This window comes from Mercenaria mercenaria, chromosome 10 (genome assembly GCF_021730395.1).
Source record: "Mercenaria mercenaria strain notata chromosome 10, MADL_Memer_1, whole genome shotgun sequence".
NCBI classification, from domain to species: Eukaryota; Metazoa; Mollusca; class Bivalvia; order Venerida; family Veneridae; genus Mercenaria; species Mercenaria mercenaria.
The window spans coordinates 33416291-33437938 of record NC_069370.1 but is presented as its reverse complement, the minus strand read 5'-3'; the positions used below and the strand labels follow the sequence as shown (position 1 = coordinate 33437938).

At 34.6% G+C, this 21648-nt stretch overlaps 1 protein-coding gene across 2 annotated transcripts; it reads left to right on the top strand.

Moving 5' to 3' along the window:
- The first annotated feature begins 735 nt into the window (after nt 1-735).
- On the top strand, nt 736-15103 carry LOC123559455 (uncharacterized). 2 transcript variants are annotated; one of them, XM_053552665.1, is made up of 11 exons: nt 736-893; nt 1728-1759; nt 3395-3560; nt 4075-4182; nt 5867-6014; nt 7210-7341; nt 7851-8051; nt 8978-9091; nt 9797-9913; nt 11533-11620; nt 12041-15103. In XM_053552665.1, exons 3-11 carry the CDS (start codon nt 3507-3509, stop codon nt 12633-12635), a joined length of 1557 nt encoding a protein of 518 aa, XP_053408640.1. In that variant the 5' UTR covers nt 736-893; nt 1728-1759; nt 3395-3506; the 3' UTR covers nt 12636-15103. The 2 variants fall into 2 exon arrangements, with proteins under 2 accessions (XP_053408640.1, XP_053408639.1); XM_053552664.1 differs by having other exon boundaries at nt 4061-4182.
- Nucleotides 15104-21648: the final 6545 nt, after the last annotated feature.

Below are 21648 nucleotides of genomic sequence, written 5' to 3'. Positions count from 1 at the left end.
ATTTTTCCAACTAAATAAGGATGAATTTGTACCAACTATACTTGGTTCAATATCCAAATAATCTTTCCGCATCAAAAGTACTTTGTTTCCTGTGGAAAACCTAGTAACGCTAACACTTAATGAAGAAAGTAAATACATGTACAAAATGTTGTTGTATTAAGACATATAGTGAGTGAGTGGTATTTTACGGCCAATTGACACTAAAAATGAAAAAAAGTTATATTGGAAATGAAAATGGAAATATATCTCCAAATACATTTTATATATTCATTTATATACATGTAGTATTAAATATATCAACTGTTGTATTAAGATAATCCATGCTCAGATTTAATGTTAGATACCGTTTGCTTTAAAAATGACAAGATATTGTCGACAGAAACTGTTTCAAACATCTTATTCAAAGATTGAACGATAAATGTTTAAATCCAGTAGATGGTCATTTCAAATTAGATTGTGGTGATGAAATGGATTTCTTTTCTACAGTATTAGCACTCTCGTTTCTTTTAATACCAATATGCCTTTAAAATATGACAGACTTTTTAAAAGATATATTTTAAAACTTTATTTAAAAAAAAGATACACGTATTCATATATTTAAATAAAAACTACTTGCATTACAAAGTTTAACACTGTTACATTGTTTAAGATGCGCAGTAAATATAAAAAAGAGAAATAAGTTAAGGGATAATGAGTAATTACATCCTATGACTTTCGATAGTTTATTGAGACAAGGATAAGACACACATCCTGTTAGATTTTACATTGTATATAAATGAGCCTTTATACAGAAGTAAATTATTTTGTGAAATTTCAGTGGAAAGAAATTGTTCATAACGTTATGGCGAAGAATATGTTTCTATTTTGCATTTTGTCAACGGTGTCATGTCAAGGTAATTGATTTAAAGTTTTAGTTTATTTTATACTATTTTATTTAGCTCGATTGTAATGAAAGCTTCAAGCCTTTTTGAACCACTCTCGAGTCCGCGTCCTAGAAAAACCAGTACTGCTAATTAATAGTTGATGCGTTTTTCATAATTTCTACCTTGTGGTCCCTTTGAGGTTTTGCTATTCTAATAGCTACCGTAAAGTGACAATATTGTTGACTCAAAAATCTAAACTCCAAACGTAGGCAACAGTTGATCAATTTAGATAAAGTGAAAGAAGGAAGAAATAAGATATAAATCGAGACTTGGTTATTTCAATTTCGATAAGAAATACCAATGTATGCATTTTGCCTTCATACACTTTAAACGCGCATCAAAATGTTTAAATAAACGCGCACCAAAATGTAAAATGCGATTTATTTCTGAACTTAATGCGGTTCCCATTCTGTTGTCGATTGTATACAATGTTAGATCAAATCATTAAGTTTATAATTCTTGCATAAAAACTGTTGTTTTTTTATGAGTTTGGGAATGCACATTCAGGAGAAAACTTGTATAAACAAGGAGATTATCATGAGCGACACCTGTTGGTGAACATTTTTGATATATTTTTCTGCGTCCAACTTAAACAAATTAATTGACCCTGAATCAGGTTTGGCCGATTTCTTTTCACATGCTTTTCACTGAAATATCACGTTTTAACTTACTTAAACTTGCAATTCGTGACTACTGTCTTGATACGAGGCTGCATTAAAATATTGAGGTACAGTATCATCACAAAACAAAACCCATAAGATAATTTAGGTTATAGTAAATGGATTTTGTTTTCATTTTCTTAAGACAATTTCTATATATCGACGGAGATGTCATTAGGCCATACCAAATTGATATGTCGTTCGTCGGAACTACCGCATCGATAATTCCATTCCCGAGAAAAAAAAATAAAAATTACCCGCCCGCACGTACATAAAAATCTCCGAAAAAAAATTTTTTTTTCCGATTACGCGGTCCGGAATAATAACGGCAAAACAGGTTTTATAGCTGTTTTAATGCGTCAAAGTGATATTGATCGGATTTCATGCGTCCGTAATACATGTAGCTGATGATCCAAACTCAAAAAAGTCAGGAATTATGGTGTTGTTCATCATCTGTTTTAAATCTGGAGTGTCTGTGCTAGTGACACACATGGCCTTCGATGTGCCGGTAGGTAATGAAATAGGCACATTCTACTTTTGTTCAATACAGTGAAAAGAACGAAGCCCGACTTGTAAGACGTGCACGGGGATGCAGTTAAAATATTTGGAAATATTGTTCAGATATAAAGTTTTCAAACCATTTGTTATCAGTTGTTTAATTCAGCATGTTAGATCTAGAGCCCAAAGCTGAGGCCAACTATGATCTTAAAAAAATATTTCTTCACATATCCTGACCGACCTATCACATTGTCTCGACCCAAATCTTTTTGAACGTAACTCCTTTAAATAGTACATCAGTCAGATATTCTATCAAAAAGCAAATAGTCAATTTAAAAATTGTTTAGCTTTTCAAATAAGTAGTGTTGATATGAAAATAATTTCTAACAAAATCTGTCCTTTAGTAACCACAGTTTTGTCTGTTTGTACACATGATGCCAGGATATATTTAAAATTGGCTGTAAATTGATTGAACGAAAGAAACTGAAAAAAAACAGACTTCCCCAACTCTAAATTTCTAGTTCAGTCAAAGCACAACAAACAACACTTTTAAGGGTGGTCATATTGGGATCGTTCTTTGTCCGTCTGTTATTATTTTTGCCTGAAATGAATCTCTACCACAAAAGCTTAAGCTAGCCTGATCATGATCTGTTAAAAAATTATTCCAAAGGGATTCGAGCAATGTCTAAGCATCTGTATGCCCAATTCTGTCAGGTCTCACTGGTCAAGTGGTTTATTACTTCCCTGTCACCTCTATGGGTTGGAGTTCCACTAGGGGCACAAATTTGTTCATGTGTCAAAGCCATCTAACTGTGTTTCAGAAAAAATGTTATTCCACACAATCATGTGCCTGTTTTGTCTTAAATATTCCTCATCCTGTGCCATTAAAATGGCACGTCTTCAGATTAATGTAGAAAAATCAAAATTAAAAATAAGACACTCATTCCTTAGTAATTAAAATTACAAAATAAAAAAAGTGATTCAGTGAGTTCTGGCAAGAATTTATTTGCAAAATCATTCATGTAGTCTTTAAAACATATAGAAAAGCTATATACTGTGTTACCCACACTGTAAATATTTGATGTCTGTGTTATTTCTAAAGAAATGTTAACTTTATATATAATCATAACCGCCTCCTCAAGGGTTCAAGCTGGGAAAAAAAATAAAAAAAGCCCGCTCGCTCCATGTAAAATCTACCCGCCTCTGAAAAAATCAAAATTGAGAAAAAAAAAATAAAATAAAAATTTCGCTCGCCCGCTCCTATATTTTTTGAAAATTTTCCGAAGAACTATTAATCAATTTGGTATGGCCTTATGGTCGAGGTCAGCAGACAAATGTTTACCGGCGACACCAAAGGTTGACGCTGCCATTAGCCATTCTCCAACTGTGTACAGTGTTGACAACCTGGGTATAGATCTATCGGATAATGAAGATATATGGGTGGGATATTATCAGGCAGTGCGAGTATTTGAATATATTGGTAAGTACAAATTATTCATATACGTAAAAAGGTAATGGTTAGCGCCAGTTAACCATTTTAAACTACCTAGTGGTGATTTTTGCCACTGACCGTTCCGAGGCGATGCCCTGCTCTGTGGTTTCTTCGTGTGTATGTATCTGTTTGTTTGTTTCAGCTGTGTATTTACACATTCGATTTATGTTTTATATGTGTATATATGTACAGTCCGTTTATACAAGATTTAGTATACATTTTCATGTGGAGTATGATAGCAGTATCTAGAGTATTAGTCAGACAGAATCAAAAATAAGCTAAATAACGTTGTAACACTTCCAACATTTCCTAGGAACATAGGAACATTTACGGAAGCATTCGTCGTTCACAACACAGCGAATATGGTATTGAGATAGTTTATGGGTATTAAAAAGCAACTGTGTCAAAAACCCGTAATATCATATTTCTTTATTGCTCATTTCATGTCAACATTTATTTTGCCCGAGTGAAATGGCTTACATTTACAGGCTGCGTATTGCAGGATAACCTTTTCAGTAGTGAATCCAGGTTTGTCACTATAAATGGAGATCCAGGACATTGCTTTCCAGGATGCGGAGAAAGTACCGTCATCGGTGTGACTAAATCTCGGGTAAAGAGCAATTTTAATGGTCAATCACATTTGCACAACATTTTATGACATTTTTTCACGTATATTCTGCAAGAGATTTCATTTAGGAGCAAAAAAAGACCTATTACATGGTGTTAGGTCATTATCACAAATGTATGTTTTATTTTTTTTTTCTCCCTATAGTTTTTCTCCGTATTAAACTTATCCATAACGCTTTGTCTACCGACTAATCCCAAATTTACAAAAGATAACACTGTCTGTAGCTTGCTTACTTTTTAAACAATCGTCCATTATTTACTTTATCTTTCCGGACCATAACTTGAAAACTACTGAAGGGATATTATTTAAACTGCGCACAAAGAAAAAGAACATTAAAGTGCAGTGTCTGTAAAATGACTGTATCTTGCTTACTTCATTGTATAAAGTAATAACGCTACCGTGTTTAGTTTTTGAATAATCTCCCTTTGTTGAATTAACTTGTCCTGGCCATGTCTCTTAAAAGGACTGAAAGCAATTTTATTAAACTGTGCGGAAAGCACAGTGTACAAGAACCATAATGGTTTTGAACAAATTCAAATGGTCTCCTTTTTTGCAATTAGTTTTCCTTTTGTCCAATGCATAATTCCAAAACTGCTGAAAACACTCTTGAACTATAGATAGATAATAAATAGAGGGACTGCAATGCACAAGAACAATAGATGAGTTTTAGATACTTTCTCATATTACTACCCATTTATATTTAGTTTTTCCTTGTCTGGAGCATAACTTCCAAATGTACTAAAAATATTTTAAAGAAGATTGAATTACAAATGAATACCAATGAAACAGAGTGCAGTGCTCAGAGAATTATACAAATATGTGCTTTTTCCTTCCTTGGTATCAGCGAATTCAAGAAACTTGTCAAAATGATAATAAATAGCAATTAGAAGAAGTACATCATGCAAATAGTTTTACATTTCTTTAATTTAATACGGTATTAATTCTCATTTGGTGCATTTTACAAGTAATCATGGGACGTAATGCTTAAGACCACTTGACAAAGCCAGATTCGGTGAGATCCTGCGAGTGTTGATGTTTTAGTTTAAGAAATTGTGAGACTGGATCCCCGATTATCAAACCGAGAGAGTATGTTAGTGTTACTTGTGTTAACGTTTGGGCAGGCTGCGTTTTTAGAACGTGCATGGCTGTCCCTGTTGGATATTCACCCTTGTTGTTTTAAGATAATGGAAGAAAATATAGTTCCTACTTGTATAAGACAGTATACATGATTTTGAAAAAGGAAACCTTATTTGAAAGTTATTAAAAATGATGTGTCTGTCTTGCGAATAGTGTTTAAGTTCAATAATAATAATCTGGTTTTAGGTATAGAATATACTGCTGTAATAAGAACGTACTGTAAGCAAGAGGAAGGAATGCTTTGAGTACAATTTCACTAACACTAATGAGCCACGCCGTGAGAAAACCAATATAGTGGCTTTGCGACCAGCATGGATCCAGACCAGCCTGCGCATCCGCGCAGTCTTGTCAGGATCCATGCTGTTCGATTTCAAAGCCTATTGCAATCAGAGAAACCATCAGCGAACAGCATGGATCCTGACCAGACTGCGCGGATGCGCAGGCTGGTTTGGATCCATGCTGGTCGCAAAGCCACTATGTTGGTTTTCTCATGGCGCGGCTCAAATGAAATCTCAATCCGTCATTTCAGTGTTACTGTCTAGGAGATGCATTCAGCATTACAAAGGATACAGAGACTGGATGCACGGATAAATGTAACCATCCTACAGTTGCATGTGGTCAAGATTATAGTCCAACAAAGTACAGCTACTTATCAATATACAAAATCAATCCAAATGGTATGTTATTGCTTTGTTTATCTTACAACAAAATGAGCATTTTCAATTTGTTAATTCACAGTTGTTATAAGATTGTACATATATATAGAACATATTACACGAGTGTGTTAGTGAACTTATTAAACGAGTTTAATAAGATAATAAAATTTGAAATTTTGCCGAGCATTTTGTCAATTTTATTTAATGAGTTTAATAAATTAAATGTAGAAAGACACAAATATAATATTCTTCTTAGGCTAAGTTTGACTGAGTCTGTTCATGCGAGCTATTGGAGTATGTAACATACCTCACACTCACTAGTAATTTCAGCAACTTCAGGAAAAAAAAGAAAGAAAAAACAAAGAGATATTACAGTGTAACTATAACATAAACGGAAGTAATCTCGGAACACGAGAAGAATATGAAAATCAATTCGTTATTAGTCTTCATGGCATAATGTAAGCACACTGCCACGCCCTATAGATTATTCATAACAGTTATAACTTTTAACTACGAGATACGCGGTCTATTCATAAGAGACAAGACAACAGTCATGTACCGGCAGGTCAGGGGGTAAATTTCAGTTGTTAACAAAACGTATAGAAAAATTTAAACTATATTATGAATTTGAGCCATTTGTTTAAAAAGTGTTGATCAAAATCGATGCGGAAATGTTATACTCTAGTTATACAACATGTACAATACTGTTGTCTGCATACAGCTTTCAATTTAAAAATTATCTGATCACTCTTCGAGTAAAATGCTTGTTTTCTACAAAAGGTTTGAACACGTTGAAATTAAAAAGGAATACTGGGATACGGCTGACAAAAATAGCAAAACAAACTTTGGAAGTACTCGTTTATACTCTTCATAAGAATGTTCATTTAGATAAAATAAATCGGATGTTTTATAATTGAAACCTTTTGAAAAATAGAAAATGGAAAAGTCAAATTATGTCTTTGGCGGAAATAAAGGCCCTTGAATGATCAAGGCAGTAAATCTTGTCTTCTCGCACATTATGTACAGATTTCAACAAATTTTGATAAAATCGTTCAGTATCTGGCCTAGTTATGCATATCACTAATAACAAAGCAAATGATTTGTATCATCATTTATCTTGCTTTTTCTTTACAAATACCATTAGTTTTGGTAAAACCTCAATGCAAAGTGTTTAGTGATTACATTGTACTGTCTTATTGCTTTCCAATAAATATAGTTACAGCGAGTTCTATTTCCAAAAAGCCACCATCCCCACGGGAAACAAACTGCCTAAAAATAGACCCAAGTGATCAAAAAACCTTGTATTGGGATAGATGTCAGTCATATCTCCAAGCCATGTGCTTCAACAGTGAGTATAGATGTTTTAACTTATTTATATCATCCAAATTATGTTCTATGTATCAGTGTGAGTTATGTTATTATCCTTTTATAGTGTCATCTTTTGTATCATCCAAAAGATGTTCTGTGTATCAGAATGAGTTATGTTATTATCATTTTATAGTGTCATCTTTTGTATCATCCAAAAGATGATCTATGTATCAGTAAATGTTATGTTATTATCATTTTATTGTGTCATCTTTTTGATGCAGTATTTAGACAGTTTCGTTAAAATTGAAAAATCGCGGAGTTTCTAAGTTCAAGGTTGCACAGCAATCCTTACGCCGACAAGAGAAGTTTCAATTTTCTTCCATTGCTGTATAACACTTTATCATATGTTCAAGTCATATTGGAGAGATGAAGCTATTCATAGCTATTTCCCAAAGCAGAAGATGAACGTTACATTGTTTTTATTTTGTTCTAGATTGGATCACTCTTTTATTTTATATAGTCGTATTGCGTGTACCTTTCTTGTTGTAGAAGGTCGTGTTGAAAACATGCAGTGCGCAAGCGGGTCGGACTTTTGTACATGGGTAGATGCTGCAAATACGTGCTTTAGTAACGGATATTTTCCAACATTATACTCAAATTCATTTGATGTAAAGAAAGATGATGGTTCACCGATATGGACTGGACTTTTCAAATCCAATGTTGTTTACCAGCATAATTCAAATTTTCCAGGTAAAAGCAGACGCTTTACATATAAAATCGCATGGTTCTTTATAAAACTTAAAATATTTTTATGTAGCATTACTTTTGCAATGCAATCAATGTAAAAGAATAACATCTTTCCCAAATATGTTATGTATAATGTTATTCCAGAAGTTTCCGAATGCGATGCGGAACATTACATTTTTCAGTTATTCTATAAGTTTATAGCACTTCTAATTGCCAACTAAATGTATTCCTAACCTTTCTATGTGTATTTAAGGATTAATTTTCTTTTAATCAAATCGTCTTAAGTTGCTATATATTACGCTGAAAAAGCTGAAAATCTGAAAATGCTATACGTTATATGTACTCTAAACGACATCGGTAATGCAAAAGCACAAAGTATTTTGGATCATCTATTCAGACGAAAAAGATAAACCGACATCGTCTATATGACCACCTGCACAAAGAGACGTTTTTATCAGGCTGCCATTTAAATTTCCCTCTACTATTTTGCATTAAACGATTTCTCACTTTGTACCAGCTTCTGCATGAAACTACACATAGAATTCTAGTTTGGTCTAGACCGATTCGTGATCTGCCTAGATTCCAATTTGGCCTACGACACATACCATTTGTCTTTTAAACACTTTTGCCGCAGTCAGTGGACTACAAACATATATCTTGAACAATATTTACCAAAGTGTCAAACTTTGATGCTCGTGGTATATCAAAATATTTCTTCTGTTTCCAAAGTCACCAAATATATTAAAATATCATTCTAATCCGTTACCACTTATTGGTGAGCCTTGTAGTCTTTTAATACAACAACACTGTATTTATTCCCGGAGTTTGTTTTATGTCCACACCATTGCAAGACAATATGTATGTACTTCTTGATTAAGACATCTAAAGTATGCAATATTTAACTCTGATCTTTTATCTTTAAATTCCAGAGGACAGGAGACACGATCAGAAGCAATTTGGCTTTCTAAAAAAGGAATCAGAAACCAATGTGAAACTTATGTTTACAACGAACGATTCGATGAAACGAATACTGTGCATGAAAGGTAGTTTATTCGAGTACAATGATACATGCATCAAGGTGATTTGTAAACAAACACTTAACATTATCAATAAATGTTTAGGTTTCCAATTTATATACTTAAATTTACATGTAGGTCAGGTTGGCTGACTAAAACTCGTACTCCTCTTAGCATGGAACATATCTCTTTTCTTAAGAAGAAAAGAGGAAGAAGGTAGGAATGCAGTACATTGTATTTGAAAATATTAAACTAGATTTCTTTTACATAGAGTACAGAAACTGTTGAAACTTGATAGAAAACTAGACAGTTATAACAAAATGTGTTCATCTTCTCTTAAGATAAATCAGATGTTTGATAAATGTATGTTTTCATGCACAAATGACATTAAGATGTAGCTTACTTAACCTTTAGTTTGCTGGCGGCAAGTGATTCTGCCTTTGCGGCCAGATGACATAGATAATCATGGTCTGCGGACATAGATGATCATGGTCTGCATTATCCGCTATTCGGTCAGTCAATTTTCAATGAACATCTCTTCGTTTCATAAATGGTATTGCCCAGATTGAATGATGGACCAGTCCATTTTAAAAATTTAGCGGATTAAGGGTTATTCTAAGTAACATGAGGCTAAGCATGCGGCATTAATATCAGCAGTCATTCTTGTTTCCCATGTACAGAATAAATGTCATAGAATAGTTTTTGACTGTATTTGTTCATATTTCTTTTCAGACAGAAAAAAGAAAAACACGCTAACGACCCATGTACCCAAAACTGAGTCATCTTCCGTCAATATAACAGAATTTTCCAGCTTTCCTACCACAACATTGTCGGACAAAAGCGAAACAGGTGCGAATTGTTAAGATGTATAAAACATATCATTTATGATTTAGTTCTCACCGGAACTACCTAGTTTTTAGACGAAATAACTCAGTGTTTGTTTAATATGTTTGACAGAAGCAGACGTCTATTAAAGTTACAATATATAATAGACAATGCATATTACAAAGCAGTTAGGCATAAAACTGGGTGTAAAAGAATCACTAATGAAAATCAAATATATATAAGGTCGTGTTAGATAGTTATAGATACATATGTTATATACTTCATGGCAGTCGTTTATTTAAACGTTGTTGCTATTAGTATGTATGATTGGAGGAAAGAGAAAAAGAAAACTTGGATGATAAAATTATTTTTTGACACAAATTTCCAATTCCACTTGTTTGTTTCCTCAAGCCTTATCAATGAAGACTCACGCTACAGGGGAGGCTTAGAATTGACGCACAAACCGAATTCATATCACTATAGACTAGCTGCAGATTAGCATTTATACCTATATTGTACTAATAACAACACTATTAAACATTCCTACTTATATGGGGATTGATACGGTGCAGATCATAATCATCATCATCACCATTTAGTCATCAGCAGGTACTCCATCATCATCATTTATTATCATTAAGCATCATTGTCATTCATTATCATTTAACATCATTTTTCACCATCATCATTCATTACTTCTTATCATTATTTGCCCTCTCATCATCATCCACTACTATTCAAGAATCATCATTATCATTATCCATTTTAATTGCTCTAAATTAGCACTATCATTGCCATTCATTCATCTTTATCATTTATCGTCATAAATCTTGTTTGTCTTTGATCCGCATTTATCTTCACCCCTCTTCATTATCGTTCATCATCATGCTTCATCATCATAATCGTCATAATTAATTATCATCTTTAATCATCTTATCGTTAATTTTCGTCATAATCTATTATCACCATTCATTGTCATATTTCATCATCATCGTCACTCATCGTCGTCAATACACACCACTGTCATGCATAAATCATCACTGCTATTCATCAAAATCCATCAGTTGTAATAATCATCGACGTCATCATTAGAATTCGTTATCATCATAACTCATATTCAGTCATCATTATTATTCATCATTATTTGTTATCGTTATCATCATCATCACCATTACTATTAATCATTTGCAATCATCGCCACTTATCATCGTCATCATCATTTAACATCATCATTATATGTAATCATCAGTAATCATCACAATATTTATCTTCAATAATTTTTCACAAGTTTTCAGAAAGCATATATTGTAGGTATCATATTGAGGTAAAAGATCGAAAGCACACCAATCAGAATTCAAGTCACTTTTACCAGATGTTTCATCTCTGGTCTCTGTTCTACATAATACAGACTTTTCATAAACCTTAAACTCGTGAAACAAACATTCAGATAATGTTTGAATAGAAAATAAAAGAAAAAAAAAAAACTTTGAAAAAAGTGATCCCTAAGAATTTGAGCTAATTATCTGGAAAATATGTAAAATGATCATCCAGCAAGAGCATCAGTCAAGGGAACAGTAATTTAAGGGGTTTAATTAAAAAGAAAGTTTTCAATGACGTATGCAAATCATTTATTTTCATTGCAGCTGAGGGTAGCTCTGGTATTTACATTGCTATAGGAGTTTGTGTATCTGTTGCTTCCATAGTTTTGCTGATAGTTTTCTTAAGGAGGAGGTAAAGTATTTCATATTCGTTAAAAAGATAACAAGAAAGCCATGTGTACATGTGTAGTTGCGAATGTTAAATCTTTATTTGCAATTTAATTGCTACTTCCCTTTGAAGTTTGAATGGAACTAATATCTGTAAGATTTTATTTTACGTAGCGCTCATTGCATTATTCCATTAGCACTGTTATGGCTGATATAACATTTCTTAATTAAAATATATATTTATTTTGTATTGTACCGCAGATGCAACAAAACCTCGAAATAAATGGCCTGTCAACTGAAAACAACTACCTTTTAAATAAAAATTAAAACTGAAACTGTTCAAAATCTACTTCGGTATTTGTTCAATTGATATTTTAGAATTAAATTACGTAACTTAACGTAAGTTAACCATGAAATATATTTTACTGTCTATTCAATCTATTAGACGAAAGGAGACAAACCAAGGATTTCTCAATCCACACAACAATACAGCTAAACAAACAATTGAAAATGACAACGACTGCCCTGAGCTTGCAATGCCAACTACATCTCAAAGCAGACATGTCTACTTTATTCTGGAACCAAGAGAAAAAGAACCTGAAAATATAAACGAAACGTACAATACAGCGAGTGAAGATACAGCTTATGACAGAACAGATATACGTCAGGATCATGTAAAAACTAAATCAGAAAATGTATATAATCAACTAGATACGGCTAAAGATACAACATACGATCAAGCCTATTCTAGAGGTGGACGTAAGGCTGTATCATCAGATTGTACATTTGCACATAAACAAGTCTGTTCTGATGGACAATCAAGTAGCATTTATAATACATCTAATATAGATGATGGCGAGTACCACCATATAGGAAGTAACTTAAAACAATCAAAAACAGACAACATTTATGGTATTCACGGGACTGAAGGTGGAGACAAATCATTAGTTGATGACCATTCAACATATAACTGCATATCAATTGACTGTACAGAGACTGTAAATACTAATAATCCGTATTCAAGTCTTGGTGCAAAATGAAACAAAATGCCGTTTTTTAATCTTCAAAGTGTATATATGAAATCTTTGCTACTGCTAACATCGGAACAAAAATACAAAAATATTAAATATAGACTATACTTATGAAGGGTTGAATGTAGTATATATGTTATTGTTCCATTTCAAATATATTCATAAGCAGCAGTCAATGAAATAACGACAATCGGCAGCAAGGGTTTTTAAAAGTAACAGAGCTTATTATGCTCTTATTGTGACTGACAGGAGTTAAGTTATTTAACAGATTACTTATCATAATTAACCTTGACTGATAGATTGACAAATTGACTGATTAAATGGTTGACTGATATTTGTGGTGATCAATGTCAGTCGTTTATTTCTGTAATGCATACCAGAAAAATGCAATCATGCTCTCTTTCACAATGTTTAATCGATCTATATAAAGATAGGTAGATAAATAGTTTTTTTGCTGGTTTAACGTAGCACCGACACAATTATAGGTAATATGGCGACTTGCCAGGTTTGATGGTTTAGGAAGAACCACGATGCAAATCCGTGCATTATTTCATCACGAGTGGGCACCTGGGTAGAACCACTAACCTTCCGTAAGCCAGCTGGATGGCTTCCAAGCATGAAGAATTCAACACCCCGAGTGAGGCTTGAACCCACGTTGGCGAGGGGCAAGTGATTTGAAGTCAGCTACCTTAACGACTCGGCCACGGAGGCCCCAGATAGATAGGTAGGTAGGTAGATAGATAGATAGATAGATGTTTAATCTGTTTTTAAGTAGAACTTTAAAGCGTTATGGACCTAAAAGTAAAGTTAGCTATAATAAAAATGTGCCTATACATAGTCTGTAATCGTCTGTAAATGTCTTTATAACCATGGAAACAAAACATTTCATCATATGTTACGCATTTACTTTTGAAACTAAAGAACAAAGTGAAAATTATAAGTATAGTATCGTATTCAAATTAAAAAAAAACATGTACTGATATCAAAATTCATAAACATTTCTTAACGATTATTTAATATTTTTGTTTTAAAATTTTGCCGGTGTGGTAGACAGATGTCTATTATTACTTGTGTGGATTGGCCCGTTGCCAAGCATTGCTTCTGATGCCTAGCATTGCTTGTGTAGATAAAAAAATCTCCGCACAGGTATACTGTCGAACAATCATCTCTGTCTCGAAGCAAATCATATGACGATGCTAAAACTCTGTGATCAGTAAATGGTGACACGCTTGGCAACGCCTGGTAAATCTACAGGCAGATTGAAATTTCTGTCACAACTTTAAAGAGCAAAATGAAAGTATTACTTAAGTGGATTGATCCAATGCCAAGTATTACTTGGTTGGATTGACCCGATGCCAAGCATTACTTAAGAGGATTGGCCTGATGTCAAATATCATTTGTGTGGATTGACTCGATACCAAACAATATTTGTCGATAACACTATGTCATTGTGTGGGTTGAATTATCATTAAGCTGATCACCACTGATTTTACTGTAAGCTTGTTTACTTAGGTCTTCTGATTGATTTAAATATTTGCTGGTAATATAATATATATAGAAAAAAACACTTGTGTGGTTAGGAAAACAGCTGCGTGTAAACCAACTGATAAGAATTCCAATTCACAGGTGAACTACACAGATTACCTTATCTGGATTCTTAATTCCGTCTGTCAAAGAGAAATTGGATCGCATACCAACATTAATAAGAGCCGCACCATGAGAAAACCATCATAGTGCGTTTGCGACCAGCATGGATCCAGACCAGCCTGCGCATCCGCACAGTCTGGTCAGGATCTATGCTGTTCGCTAACGGTTTCTCTAATTGCAATAGGCTTTGAAAGCGAACAGCATGGATCCTGACCAGACTGCACGGATGTACATGCACTATGTTAGTTTTCTCATGGCGTGGCTCAATAATGACACTCGACAATTTCCGTGAGATTATGTATTCTCGTTTGCTATTTCGGCATCGTTCGGCCATAATAGAAAATTACTTTTCGTAACAAACGGAAAATAACGAAATCCCTTACGGAGAAATCTGACGGAAAATGCCGATAGTCATCACGGGTCCATTACCTTAAGCAGGAAATAGAACAGTGCCCCAAATAAAATATTTGCAAAAACTTAAAGCGTATGTCTCTAAAGTCTCTAATATATTGCAAAAACTTGCAACGAGTCCAATAGGTTTAATTAAAAGATTTAAGTTGCTATTTGTTGATCATATTCAAATATAATTATAAAATTAATCAATGTGGATTTATCGTGATACAACCGCAAGTGGGTTGTTCAATTGATTTAGGATGTGATACAGTAACTATGTATACGTAGTATTAAGATTCTTTCAACACAGTTAGAAGTATAGTATACTTCCGTATGCAATAACAATGTAAATTTGTATTTCCATTTAACTAATAAGGATGTAACCAGTAGAGTAGGTTCGGCTAATTCCGTACAGGCCAATAAAGTCATAAATTCTGTTTGTTGTTGTTATTCTCTGACTTCCGAGTAAAACATCGTTTGGTTCCAGATTTCTACCGCTTGTATATTATATCGTGTGATGAAATCGGGTCCCATGACGCTATCGCATTCTCCGATTGGTTCCTGATACTTTAGGCGGGGTTCTTCAAACGTCTTTACTAAGCGAAACAGGGGAGAAAACAACTGCAGTCATCGGTTAGTAAATCACCTTGAATTGCCTGGCTTGTGAAAGGGGAAATCTTACATGTAAAACAGAATGTGAAACTTTGTCCATATTGTCAAGTATTTAATTACCCATTTTTGTGAAAAAAAACAACAACAGCATTTCTTTCCACTATCATGGTACGAAATTAGACTAACGACAGATTTAACACAGTGCCGGGTAGTTCCGTACATGACCAAGATGTGTAACAGAACGAATGTTGAACTGAAAAGCTCCTTATCATATGTCCGAGAGTAGGCTCAACGGGCCAGACTTACTACCAGTACATACGTACTTCATAAACACCGATTCGAACCTGTATACTAGTAATCATTTTAAGGGGCGTAGCTAGAGTAAATTCGAAGAATTTTACCGTTTATAGTTCTATGTATGGCTTGCCATTTTCTTCAATACTGTATACACATTGAAATCACAATACTACCGGGTTTGAGACTTATATATGTATATTGATCAGTCTTATTGTTGGATTTGGGCCTGTCTGTAGGTCTGGCTACACCCCTGCTTTCTAGCCAATCTTGTGCAAATTCGGTCTCTACAGTTCTGCATCTAGACATATTTCACGTATAATATCTCCGTATTTCAACGTACTAGAACTTTCATCACAAACTATTTCACAAATGTGTGCTGCGGTCAGGTTGCTTAGCCATAAGTTACCGGGTCACGCCACCAAACATTTAGGAATAAAAATAGATATAAATTTCAGGCTATTCACTATGTCCTTCCCAAAACCGCTGCACTGGAGAGAAATTAATTTCATAACGTTATCGTTGCTAAAAGTTAAAAGGCAGCTCAATCAGTTACTAATCCGGCAATGGCTGTATGAACACCCTTGTATTGTGGACGTTTAGTTAACTTTACCACCACTTAGTTGGTTTCGTAGAAGGAAGTCTTTCCAATACTAGCATGTCTTAAGTGCAACAAATAATAGAACGGGAATGCCAGTCGATTGTTGTTCTAGCATGTAAAACTTGTCAGCTATGTGAGGATTACCATTTACTGTTAATGCTGGACGAGATCAAGATAATTTCATTTTAGAATTAGTGGCCATTAGTGTCTTCTGTTGAAATACACAATAAATACATGTATATATATATATAAAATTTTAAGATTTTTTTGTCATTATTTAAATCAGTTAAGCTTTCAAAGTACTCTAAGAAAAGCCTATTGGACGCCGTTAATTGCGTGAAGCATGGCATGCTTTCCTACAGAAAGCAGCTGCAAAACACGGAGTGCCGGTAATGACCATTCAGAACAGGGTTGCAGGACTAGAAGACGAAGGGGCGGCTCCTGGACGACCAACTGCCCTGCCTGTAGAAGTAGAGGGGCACATTGTGGATAAACTAAAAAGAGCAGCAAAGCAGGTACACGTAAAAAAGTTAACCTTTGACTTACGTAATATGAAGTCGAAATGCATTGTAAAATATCCCTTAAAAGTACCCGTAATGTTTAAGGATTGTGTCGTAAGCAATAGGTAGGCTGTAAATAGTATATACCCGTACTTAAGGCAAACAGCTACTGGGACTACGGTAAACTTTACATAATTTTACAGTGTGGCAATGCAAACACAATCATTTGGGTAGTTGTCTCCGGGACATTATCCTAAATCGAAAACTATTGATGATATCTGATGAGAGTATACTTTAAAAATAGAAATATAGAACAGTCAGTCACGGAAGCAATCAGTGATTTGTAACGTCATTAAACTGCATAAAATGGGCCAAACTGGCAGTTTAGTTACTGGGCGTAACGTGCTGAGTTTAATTTAACCTTTAAAATACACATTGATCTCGATAGGTACACCCTTATCATTTTTCAGTGGTTTGTTAATTACTCGGAGAATTCTGAAGGTTTGAGTTGACCGGATTGTGAAAAGTCTCGGCATAAAGACACCATTCCGCAACAGATTGGGTCTCTGGGTTTCTTTTACGCCACAGAGATGTCAGTCTGAGGTCACCGACTGCTTTGTCAACCGTGCGAGCAAAAATGTTAAATAAGACGGTCAGATAAATATTTTTTAATATTTTTCGTGCATTGAAGATATGCTGCAACAACTTAGCTTAACCGACCAGCCAAGGAAAATATAAAGTATCGATGTAACGAGTGTTCCAGTAGTGCATAAGCCAACTAAAGTGCTTTGTCTCACCGGGTCAAAGAATATTCCCGGTCGTGTGATGGGAAATAACAGAGATAACGTGTCCGTCTTGGCATGCGTGAACGCTGCTGGATGTGAAATACCACCCATGGTTAATGTCAAAGTGGAAACGCACAAAAGTGTAAATGCTTACAATACCACGGTTGGCGTTCCTGGCAGCGTTTACATATATCAGAAACGGGCATGGATGGAAGATACACTCAGCGAGTTCTGGCGCCAGGGCCATTTCCTTAAATACTGTGGCTCTGTGGCAACTTATTATTATATTAGATTCACATTCGTCCCACATAACACTTAGATTTATTGATATCTGCTTGCAAATTGACATTGCTTTGCTGGCATTTCCACCACATACTACCCAATGGCTTTGTCCACTTGATAAAACATTTTTTGACCATTGTCCAGGGCGTATTCCACTGGCTGCTCCGAGTTCACGGCGAGCAGTCCAAATAATATGGTGACCAAAGGGAATGGCCTCGTCTGTTTATAATGGCATATTAAAATATGGATGAGTCTTGAAACTTGCTTATAGCTTTACCAGTGACTCAGTTTAGCGGCCCGTGTGACAAGTCCCGAAACAAGCAACGAACCTATCTATGCTGGTGTGCTTCTACTGAAAACAAATTCTTCCGGCCGCGGATCGAACCTCAGCTAAACCACCATCCTCTAGGAAGTTAACCTCCAATCGTATACTTACAAGTATAGATATTTTATAACGAAAAGAAAGAGGAAAATGAAAGAAAGGAACAAATAAAAGGACACAGGAAACAATAAAAAATTGTAAAAATAACATGATATGGAGATTGAACGGCTTATGAAGTCGTGCAAGTCTAAATGCAAACTGGACATAAATTAAAATCATGGAATTTGTGTACATGTACATCATAATATCGATCACTGAATTTACTTCTGAAATTGCACAAGTTAAACTGATAAGCTTTGAATTATGTGTATGCAATTGTTGAAAAATAAAGAAAATGTTTGACTCAGAATAAAAAGGTTATTCTTACAGATCCTGACAGAGCCTGATATTTTTTTTTCACAGTGAGGCAACTTGAGTGCATTTGACCTACCATTTCCCATGTTAACGAAGCCTCCAGTGAAATTTAGGCTAGGACAAACGATGCTCAAGTATTAAAACATCCATAAATTATCTGCGTGTCTGGTGTAAAGCACTGATACATGTGGCCTCCGTTTAAAATAGAAAAAAGTGGAAACTTCGTTCATTGTAGACTGTTAGTAATGTTAGGGAAGAAAGGGGTGACGAACTGGTAACCACTGGACTGAGAGTCTAGTGTACTGATGGCTGATTGTAGGCAAATGAAGTTAAAAAAGCAGGGTTTCTTGTAGCGAATGACGAATGCCGGAACGTTTCAAACATGTCAAAGGGAGCTGCAGGCTGTTTGAACCCTTCAAGGATTGGAAGTTTTAGCCACCTGCGTGGTGTTTGCGGCGAATCAAAATATTTTGCGGGTGCTAAAATACATTTTGACTCTGGCTAATGTAACATGCGCTACACAAGTTTACAGAGAATTCCGAAAAGGTAAGTTTCTTGTCTAATATAATATATGTAAAACTAGGTCACTAGGTCATATCATAGAATAACGTTGCTTACACTGTATAGGACACATTTTCCAGTTGATCTTCATAAAAATTGCCAGTATGTTTTTCTCCATGAAAAATCAAAAGGTAATATACAAAACCGGGCTACCCGAGGTTTTAAGCTATATCACTTGGTGAAATCATTTGAAAGCTTGTTTACACGCTAGAGGTAACATTTTCTACTTGATGTTCTTAGAACTATTGTCTCTATGAAATTTAGACTTAATATAAAACTGGGTAATCTGCCAGCTTAAACTAGATTACTGGGTCAGGTCATAGAAAACCCTTTTTTTAACACTCCAGAGACAACATTGTTGACTTAATCTTATAAAGCTTTTGCAAGAATATTTGTCTCCGTAAAATATAGGTTTTATAAATCAGGTTTAAAAACTGGTTTACCTGAGATCTTGAATTAGGTCTCTAGGTCAAATTTTAGGAAAGCATTGTTTACACACTAGAGACCACATTTTCTTCTTTATCGTCATAAAACTGTTAGAAATATTGTCTCTATGAAACCTTTGTCAAAGTCAAAACTGGATTATCTTTTTCCAAAACAGGGTTATTAAGCTGAATCATAGAAAGGCAATGTAAACACTAACAAGGCCATATGTTTTACCTGATTTTCATGAGGCTTGGTGGAATGTTTGTCATTTTTGCTTTGGACAGAATGCTTTTAATTTTCCTGTATTCTATGTGATAAGGCTTGTCTGAATCTGATGTAGGTGTCACCCTCAAGTTTCGTCTTTACAAAATTTATATATATATACATATATGTAGGCATATTAGTTTCCTATATTTTTTGCCACGGAGGAAGAAAAGTCTTAAAGTTAAAATACATGTGAGCTGATCTTGTCAGTTTCTTATGTGTGCAATTTCATATGTTATATATTTTGTTCTTCATAAGAATACATGTATAAACCTTTGTTTGACATTCTTATATTCCAAGGTGAGGCTATGAAGATATTTTCTTAAGGCAAATTAGACAGTAAAATTAAGTGTTTGCTTAGCTTTGAATTTTGACAAGTTTCCACCAGGCTTGCTGAATGGAAATGTTCAAGAAACATGGGAAAATACTGCCATATACGTTCTGGTTTCAGAGATGTGATCCGTTCCTGTATTGCTTTGTATGGAAATGAACTTGATTAAACAATGATTGCTCATGAAAAGGGTGTGTTTTTTTTTGTTTTTTAAATAACTTTTGTTTGCCATTAACAAGTTCATGAAAGTCGTTTGGGAGAAAGAAATTGCAGGGTTAACATAAAAGTGTTGCAACTCATATAACATTCTGTTGCCTGTTCAGACAGCTAAATAAAGCTGTGATGAAAATGAAACCTTCCAAATATTCTGTTATCTGTTTGTCAAGCTGTAAATTTAGAAAAGAAAGAAATTTTGCATGCTTATATCAAAATAGAGAAAAGTGAAAACTTCACAGGTCGCTCAACACGACAAAAACGAAAACGTTGCAGGCTCGGTTTGATTGAGCCTGTTCGTGGACGGTAGTAGAAATGCATGCTACCGTCCACGCCCTCTAGCCCCGGGTTGAGCAGAACTCAACATTTACACATGCTAAAAGTACAAAAAGCAATTTAGAGACATCCGCAGATGTATTCAAACGGCGGTGAACATGGAACCTTCAATGATACACGTGTTGAGGCGTGTAATTCCATGAAGAATTAAAAACAAGCTTGCATTTTGTAGAGACCACCAGTTGTAATTGTAAGAATGTACCATATATAGCATCTGAGCACATAGTGTTCAATGTTGAGCTATAGTGATCAGCCTTCATCCATCCTCAGAACAGTTTGACTGCTAACACAAGACAGACCTAACTTTTCAGCAAACTTAATAAAACACATTTATTGTATAATTATGGTCACAAGATCTGGGGTATGTTTGATGGTAGGCAGGATTGATCCTTACTCAAAACTGTAATATTTCTCCATGAAACATAACAGATGGCATATTTCTTGAGCAGTCTTCATGAAACCACAGAATGTATATGGTTGCAAGATTTTGGTCAAAGAATTGAAAGTGGTAAGTTACATTGCTATTACCGACGTACAATGTATTACATAGAATGTATTGTTTTGCTTGTTTGTTTATTCTGGGTTTAACACTGTTTTACATCAGTATTTCAGTTATGTAACGGCGGGTAGTTAACCTAGGTTTCAAAAACCTTGTCCTTTATCAATCGTCACGAAGAACAAAAAACTCGCCCGGGATTCAAATACATGACACTATTATCCGTCGATCTGTGATCTCCCTATACATCTAAGCCACCGGTACATAGAATATTTGTAGCCATGAAGCCTGACGCAATTACAACAGAGTTATGGACCTTATGTCATGGAATTATAAGGCCACGAGATCGAGTTTAGGACAAGAAATAGACCAAATTTTGGTATTTCACTTTGTTAACAAATGGAATTTATGTGGTAGTAAGATCATGCTTATTTTCAGTCATTGGTCAGATTGCTGTTGTAATTTCAGAGTTGAATTACAAAAAATGTCATATTTGTTACTGTTAACACATTTCTTTCGCAGTCTTCTTTTAAATTAGTAATCAT